General features: G+C 40.4%; 1 protein-coding gene across 1 annotated transcript in view; it reads left to right on the top strand.

Annotated features, from left to right (window-relative positions):
- Positions 1-8975, top strand: part of PATJ (PATJ crumbs cell polarity complex component) — a 413527-nt gene that overhangs the window by 233488 nt on the left and 171064 nt on the right. The window contains exon 27 of the mRNA XM_037743097.1: positions 2340-2536. Within this exon, the coding sequence (XP_037599025.1) occupies positions 2340-2536 (197 nt within the window). The remainder of the gene's footprint in view (positions 1-2339; positions 2537-8975) is intronic.

Below are 8975 nucleotides of genomic sequence, written 5' to 3'. Positions count from 1 at the left end.
GAGACAGAGTTTCGCTCTTGTTACCCAGGCTGGAGTGCAATGGTGTGATCTCGGCTCACCGCAACCTCCGCCTCCTGGGTTCAGGCAATTCTCCTGCCTCAGCCTCCTGAGTACCTGGGATTACAGGCACGCACCACCATGCCCAGCTAATTTTTTGTATTTTTTAGTAGAGACGGGGTTTCACCATGTTGAGTTGACCAGGATGGTCTCAATCTCTTGACCTCCTGATCCACCCGCCTCAGCCTCCCAAAGTGCTGGGATTACAGGCTTGAGCCACCACGCCTGGCCTTTCAATCTTATTTCTAATCACACACCCACTAATCCAAAGAAGTTCCAGTTTGCAGCCAATAGCTACTCATGTTCTCCTCCTGATCCCACCTGCGTTTTCCTCTTGCCATTTCACCCTCCAAGATTCTTCTTCCCATAATCAAATTCTATACCTTACTCAAGACTCTGCTTAAATTTTGCTAATTTCAAAAAATCTTTTCTAGCCATATCTATTATTGGAATTCTAAAAGCAATTACTGGGGACGGGCGTGTTGGCTCATGCCTGTAATCCCAGCACTCTAAGAGGCCAAGGTGGGAGGATCACCTGTGGTCAAGATTTTGAGACCTGCTGGCCCACATGGTGAAAACCTTTCTCTCCTAAAAATACAAAAATTAGCTGGGCCTGGTGGTCCATGCCTGTAATCTCAGCTATTCAGGAGGCTGAGGCAGGAGGATCGCTTGAACCTGGGAGGCGGAGGTTGCTGTGACCCAAGATCGCACCACTACACACAAGCCTGGGTGACAGAGCGAGACTTGGTCTCAAAAAATAAAATAAAATAGGCTGGGCACGGTGGCTCACGCCTGTAATCCAACTACTTTGGAGGCCAAGGCAGGCGAATCACCCAAGGTCGGGAGTTCAAGACCAGCCTGACCAACATGGTGAAACCCCATCTTAAAAAATAATAATAAATAAATAAAATAAAATAAAAGTAATTATTGGTAGCACAATTAATTTAGTATTTATTCCCTGATCTAATAAATTAGTATTTATTCAGTGACCAGCAGTCATAATGGTTGGGAATTTTAAAAATAACTGTAGTCGTTTAATATTTATTGTGTTTACTTTGCTTCTTTTCTTATGCTGTGTGGGCATCTTTAGTGTAATTCACATCTTGCGTGTCTCTGTTCATTCAAGTACCCATACGGCATCTTGTTCTTGGTTGCCGACCAGCAAAAATGCCTTGTATTTATTCACTTCAATGTTAATATGACTTAACTTTTCCTATATAGTTGACAGTTTTGTGACCTTGCAAGTCCTTCATTTTACTGCATTTTGCTAAGTGTGTTCATTATTATTAGTAACAAGCTTTGTTCAGTGAGAATCCTTTAAGATTCTCTTCAAAATTCTTGAAAAGCAGATTTATTTTCTTTCTAAAATAAGCCCCCCCTTGTGCTTTATTCTTTTATTATAAATGTATGCATAAAGTCATTTTCATGAGTCTAAATTTATCTACTCACTTATAAAGCAGTGTTTGTAAAGTCTGGTAAAGTGATGGAGTGGACTGGGCTGTCTTGTTCCCTACTCTACCTTAAGATGGATGATTTGACTTGAGCTTTTAATTTGCAAGATTCCCTCCTAAGGACAGCAAATGTAATATAAGTGAAGCATTAGAATGAGCATTTAGAGTTCCAAGAGGGGTCAGGCCAGGCGCCATGACTCATGCCTGTAAAATCTGCAAGGCTGAGGCGATTGGATATTGAGGCCAGCCTGGCCAACATGGTGAAACCCCATCTCTACTAAAAATACAAAAATTAGCCAGGTGTGGTGGTGGGCGCCTGTAATCCCAGCTACTAGGGAGGCTGAGACAGGAGAATCGCTTGAACATGGAAGGTGGAAGTTGCAGTGAGCCGGGATCACAGCACTACACTCCAGCCTAGGGCCAGGCGCGGTGCTCACGCCTGTAATCTCAGCATTTTGGGAGGCTGAGGCAGCCGGATCACCTGAGGTCAGGAGTTTGAGACCAGCCTGGCCAACATGGTGAAACCCTGTCTCTACTGAAAAAAAAAAAAAAAAAAAAAATTAGCTGGGCATAGTGGTGGACACCTGTAATCCCAGCTACTCAGGAGGCTGAGGCAGGAGAATCACTTGAACCTGAGAGGAGGAGGTTGCAGTGAGCCAAGAACGTGCCATTGTACTCGGTCCTGGGCAACAAGAGTGGAACTCCATCTTAAAAAAAAAAAAAAAAAAAGATACCATGGTTGAGAAATCACAATGAGGGTGGGGAAATGCTGACATCTCAATAAGACAGATCCAGCTACTCTATTTAATTTTTAAAACATTCTTTTAATAGAAAAAATCAGACAAAGATATGCAGATCTGCCTGGAGAACTGCACATTATTGAACTTGAAAAGGATAAGAATGGACTTGGACTCAGCCTTGCTGGCAATAAAGACAGATCACGCATGAGCATATTTGTGGTGGGAATTAACCCGGGAGGACCTGCTGCAACAGATGGGCGAATGCATGTTGGAGATGAGCTCTTAGAGGTGAGAAGCATATGTTTCTAATTTCTCTTTTGGTGAAGTGGATGGGTGCAGTGGATGTTCTACAGGAAAATGAGGGGAAAGGAAAATGATGTCAAATTATGTTTCCTTCAGCTATTTAAAATCATTTTTTGAAGCAAGAACAGAAATCAAATTATTGCTTGCAAATGTTATTTGCTGTTGAGTAGAGACTAATCTCACAGAATATTTTAGAAGTTCTTAAGTAAAATATCATGGAAACATATTAAAATCATAGGGCTTGTTTTTAATATCAATTTTAAAATATTCAAAATTAATTTGGTTGTATGGTAACCTCATCTTGTTAGTATTTCTCAAAATTATCTTTGGGTTTTGAATTTACCATAAGTGTAACTGTTGTTGTTTTTCAGGGGTTTTTTAGGGGGTAAGGGGGAAAATGTTAGAGCCAACAAGAGCCTGTGAAATCTCAAAAAAATAATAGTTAATGTCTGTAAAGTTCAGGATGTGGGTTAACGCTGCATAGGTTCTTTCTTTAGGAATTGAATAGACAGAAGAGAAACTAAGAAGATGACTGATCCTCTTTTAATTGCTCCAGATGATTTCATTAATAATCTGAAAAGGGTATTCTTATTCTTCTACACTTAAACTCAAGGTATCTGTTCTGAGTGTATCTTAGTTTGATACTCATTTCCTTGTTCATTCACCCATTCTTTCAGCTAACACTTTTGAGTGTCTATTAGGACTGGAGACGGAAAAAGAGATGAATACATCCAAGTTCCTTCATTAGGATAGCTCACAGCCTAGGGGAAGAAAACAGACATGAAAATATATTTATACTACACAATGAGAAATGCAGTAATAATGATGATGATGATGACAGTAACAGCTAACATATACCTGGTACCAAACAGAACAACCTCTTTTACTGGTGAGATCACAAAGTAAATGATGGCATTAGGATTCAATGGCAGGCAGTTTCACTTGTAGCTCTTTGTAAGCCATTGTGCTTTAAGGCCTATTTGATAAAATGTTCCAACTCTAGGACGTTTAGGGGAGCTAAATCATGGAGACATCAAGCGTTAGACTGCTTACTTGAAATGAAGGCTTACTGATTTTGCATTGTATGATTTCCTCTTCAGACTCTGACTCAGAATTTACAGTCATCTGTAATTTTACTTGCCTAGTAATAACTACTGCTACAGCTGGCCAGGTGCAACAGAAAGACCATCACGATCAACTCTTTCTCCCAAACCCCGGTTGCTTCTCCCCACTTAAAACCTGTTTCTGAAAAGAAGTCACTTCCGGGGTTACTTTTCTTTTCTTGTTCTTTTATAATATAGCATCATGAATGGGACCCACATTGGGTAGTAACACTGACTAGCATGATCATTACATAAATAAAGTCAAAGATGACCTTATGTGTTAACCAGTATTATTCATTCATTGCTTCAGTCTATTTCCTTTGGCTTATGTTTAGAGACTTCCTCAGAGGTGAGACAAAGGAGATGGCGGTGGTAAAAATGATGAAAGTAAGAGCCAATGTACTCAATTATTACTAGCACTGCACCTATGCATTGTACATATTTGTATTCAGTATTCTTAAGAATGCTTTATGGTAACAACTCTTATTATCTCCATTTTATGGATTAGAAACTGGGTAAGTAACATACCTAATATTGCAGAACTAAGTGACTAAGTTTGGTTAAGAATTCAGGCTTGCCAGACTCCAAGGCCTGTGTTACAGCCACTGAGGTACACCGTGCTCCTCATGGGACTTCTTTAACCAGCTCAGTTTGTTTAGATTCAGGAGATTCCTGATTTTTGATGCTCTAGTCTTTAGAGAATTGTGTATATTAAGTTACTCTGCTGTGTTATGCATATCTAGACATAGATCCCCTGTCTTGCTTGGTATATGGAAAAACTCCAAAGGCTATTATTTGGAATATGAAGATTCTCATTCCATTCTCTCTACCTTATTAAGACTGAAGATGGAATGTCCTATGGTATCCAGACCAACAGCAGCACTGGTATTTTATTTCTCTGTCTGACATTTTATTTGATAATGGTAACAAATGGGCTGTGGCTGCAGAGTAATGAGAGTGTTTAAAGGTCAGACACAAAATTCAGCACTATGTGTGTGGCAGCAAGCACTGGACTAGGAAGACCTACTGTAACTTGTCTCAATTCTTTTGGTTGTTAGTTGTGTTTCAGAACTAAGAGGTAAAGAGTTGTAAGAGGTAAAGAGTTTTCCTTTTCTTAGATTGCAGAACATCAACTAACATCAAATGTGTGATGACTGTCCCCCACATACCAAGGAATTCTCCAGCTGACACCAACTGAGTGTCCCACGATTCAATTCAATTCTGACACTAGCTGCCTGGAGATAGTGTTAGACCCCACAAGTTCAGGATTCAGTCCCACAACACTGTCTCCCACCATTTTAGAGACCATTTGCAATCCCAGGTTATGACCTGAACTTCTGATCAACCAGCTCTAAATTGGGAGTTCCCATGAGCCCCTACTCAGGTTTGATTAATTTCCTAGCATGGCTCACAGAAGTCAGGGAAACAACTTACTTATATTTATTCATAAAGGAAGTTAGGAAAGATACAGGTTAACAGCCAGATGAAGAGATATACAGGATGAGGTGTAGGTGAAGGGGAGGGGGCAGAGTTTCCATGCCCTGCCTCGATGTGCTACCCTCCAGACCGGTCTGTATGCTCAGTAAGCCGAGAGCTCTTCAAACCCCGTAGTTCAGTGGTTTTTAATGAAGGCTTCATCATGTGGGCATGAGCAATTATTACCTCATTCATTCTTTTCGGGGTTGGAACTGAACATCCAAGCTTTTAGCCATAGTTTGGTCCTTCTGGCAATTTCTCCCATTCAAGAACTCACCAGGTGTTGTCTCATTAGAACAAAGGCACTCTCATTGTCCAAGGAATTAGGAGTTCTGTGTCAGGAACCCAGATCAGAGATCAAATATTAAACCCAAAGATGTATCTAGCACCCCTGTTGCACAGGAAATTACAAGGGTTTTTAGGAGCTCTGTGCCAGAAACTGCAAGCAGAGAACAACTAATGTATTTCTGATTATATCACAATAGCACAGCATGGTGAATAGTTAACTGTTAATTAAAACAGGCTATCACCCCTCTTAGAAACTTCAGATACCTGTTTGCTAAGCTACAGTCTGGAAGAACTATGCTGGATAAAAAATAAGAACATTTTGCTTTATTGGACTCCTATTCTTTCCTTTGACTTTCTGAATTTGGCCCTTTCATTGCAATTCAGCAACTTCATCTTCATTCAGAGAAGGAAAGAGCAAGAAGATTAACCGTACCAATAACAACTCCCCACTGCTCCATAAAGATTCTCTAGTTAAAAAAAAAAAAAAAAAAGATAATGAGGCTGGGCGAGGTGGCTCCCACTTGTACTCCCAGCACTTTGGGAGGCCGAGGCAGGTGGATCACCTGAGGCTGGGAGTTTGAGACCAGCCTGACCAACATGGAAAAATGCCATCTCTACTAAAAATACAAAATTAGCCAGGTGTGGTGGTGCATACCTGTAATCCTGGCTATTTGGGAGGCTGAGGCAGGAGAATCATTTGAACCCAGGAGGCGGAGGTTTCGGTGAGCCCAGATCATGCCACTGCACTCCAGCCTGGGCAACAAGAGCAAAACCCTGCCTCAAAAAAAAAAAAAAAAAAAAAAAAAAAAAAAAAAAAAAAAAGAAAAAGAAAATGAACACAAATATGTTGGAATATAGATTCTGACATCATGTATCTTTGGCTAATTGTTTATCTTCTCTAAGCCTGAGCTACCTCCTTTTTCAAATGGAGATTATTAATTCATTCAGCAAATATCTTACTGTGCATCTGTCATATAGCAGGGACTGTCTGAACAAAGTGTAGATTCTCCATTGATGAACAAAATACATAATACCTGCCTTCAGAGAGCTTCCAATCTAGTGATTGTACAGTATCAACCTCAGAGGATAGTGTGGGAATTAATAACAGTATGTGGTACATAGCAATGCCTTAATATATTTCAGATTATTTTGATTTTATTCATTTTTTTTTCAGATTTGTATAGCCCAGTTCTTTTTAGTTTGTTTATATTAATGCCTTTGTTTCTGAAAGTATGTCCTATAAGGAAATCATCTTTTTATTCCTTGATAGCTCCATGCAACATCCTGAAGAGCTAGGAGAATGGAAAAATGCACATACAGAATTCTTTTTTTTTTTTTCCAAGACAGAGTTTCACTCTTGTTGCCCAGACTGAAGTGCAATGGTGCCATCTTGGCTCACTGCAACCTCCACCTCCTGGGTTCAAGTGATTCTCCTGCCTCAACCTCCCACATAGCTGGGCTTACAGGTGCACACCACCACAGCCCACTAATTTTTTGTGTTTAGTAGAGACGGGGTTTCACCTATTGGTCAGGCTGGTCTCGAACTCCTAACCTCAGGTGATCCACCTGCCTTGGCCTCCCAAAGTGGTGGGATTACAGGCCTGAGCCACCGTGCCCAGCCCATATACAGGATTCTTAAGCGTTTATAACCCATCTTCTCATTGGATTTTTTGGGCTTTAGGTCAGGGATAATAGAGAGCTAAATTTATGTGGGAAATATTTCCCTGGTTTCTCTTTATAGCTCAGAAAAATGTTCAATTATTACTCTATGATATGTGAAGAATTTGTATGTAGTGTAATATTGAACCCAATGTGCTTCTTTTTTTCTTTTTTTTTTTCCTGATTTGTTCAACTTCTGAACCAATCCAATGTGCATTTTAAGCTGAGTATAGGAAATTGATTTAATGATGAGTACCAAGAAAGCTAAAGCCAGTGTTATAATAACTGTTCTTTGGATACTACAGTGTAGTAGATTGTAGACGTATACTGCATTATATAGGAATCATTTGCAAGTGACCTTTTAGATGATACCTTTTGGGCTTCTGAGTTAGAGCAAATCATGAGTGGTTGCTCGCCACCCTCCCCCAACACTGTATTTGTTTTTGTGGTCTCTCCCCTCAATTGAAGTGAGATGCTCAGTGTCATGATTATAACTTTGTTATTTGTGCATATTATTTATCCCTATTGTTTTGTCACTATGGTATGGCTTTGCTCACAGCCTCCTTTTATTTATACTTGATCTTAATTCCTTTAGAGCCTTACATGAGGCTAATTTATAGAAAATGGCAAAAAGAGTGGTCGAGCATACACTGTGGCTTCTTTGAAGCCAGAAACTCAGCTTTTCTTTGAGAGCCCTGTCCATGATAGATTTTTGGTGTGACATTTGCTAGCAGTTTTGTTGCTGCGGAACTGCAGTGTTACAGTGGAAGAGCAGTCAGCAAATTCTCTCCATCGATGGCTTGGTTCACATACAAAAGAAATTTTACATTAAATCCCTGAAAGACAATGTGATGAAATCTCAGCTTCTTTACCCTTTACTTCCATGCTAGTAAGAGGGTTACTGGATTAATTTTAAAAGGCATTAACATATAATTACCACATAGACTGGAATGAGACTGATGCTAGAGTATTGGCTTTCCCAAAGCAATTAGCCCTGGAAAATGCACAGGCCTGGGCATGGGGCTGTCATATGAATATAGGATTCATTTATAATCTTCCCTACGGTGCAAATGTGGTGAAAAAAAGAGTTGATAGTGCTGTGCAGGGAATTAGAGTGATTTGTCAGGTTCCAGAAGCAGCCAGAAAGAACGGAGTAAGTGGCCCAAGAGGTGCACAATTGATTGGGCTAGTGTATTGACCTGTGTATTGCCTGGCTCCCAAGCCCTCTGAGATAGGGAAAGTATCCTGTACATTCCCTTTGTATCTACCTGAAGGGCAGCCCAAGTGAAATCCTGTCATTTTGCATATGTACAAAATAATATTTAAGAAGAACCATGAAAAATCAAAAGCATGGGTGGGTCTCGTATTTGGCTGGGATAAAGACACAGAGCTACATGTAATCTCAGATCTCAATGTCCAGTAGTACTTCTTTTATAAGAGAAAAAGCTGAAACCATAAAAGCTAAATGGCTGGCCCAGGTATACATGTAGCTGCTTCAGGCAAAGCTCCTGCCAGGAGCCCTTCCCATCACCACTGTCTCAGCAGTTTATCTATCCCTGACTCTCTGCTTGCTGCCAGTGAATTATTTTGGAAATCTTTTGGAAAACTTAGATGTGTTTGGAAGTACAGTACAGTAGTTAATAAATCACTAACTTTTGTGTATATATGGATAAGATTACTTATAATTTATAGTCAGAAGCTTCTGTTATCTAGGTTGGCGCTTTTAGATTACCATACCTGGATGCAGTTTTATGAAGTTGTTTCTTAATGCAATAAATATGCCCTCTGCCGGGCGCGGTGGCTCACGCCTGTAATCCCAGCACTTTGGGAGGCCGAGGTGGGTGGATCACGAGGTCAAGAGATCGAGACCATCCTGGTCAACATGGTGAAACCCCGCC

The sequence above is a fragment of the Cebus imitator genome, unplaced genomic scaffold (assembly GCF_001604975.1).
Source record: "Cebus imitator isolate Cc_AM_T3 unplaced genomic scaffold, Cebus_imitator-1.0 Scaffold135, whole genome shotgun sequence".
In the NCBI taxonomy this organism is placed as follows: Eukaryota; Metazoa; Chordata; class Mammalia; order Primates; family Cebidae; genus Cebus; species Cebus imitator.
Note: the sequence above shows the minus strand (reverse complement) of the source record. Positions and strands in the feature narration are given on the sequence as shown.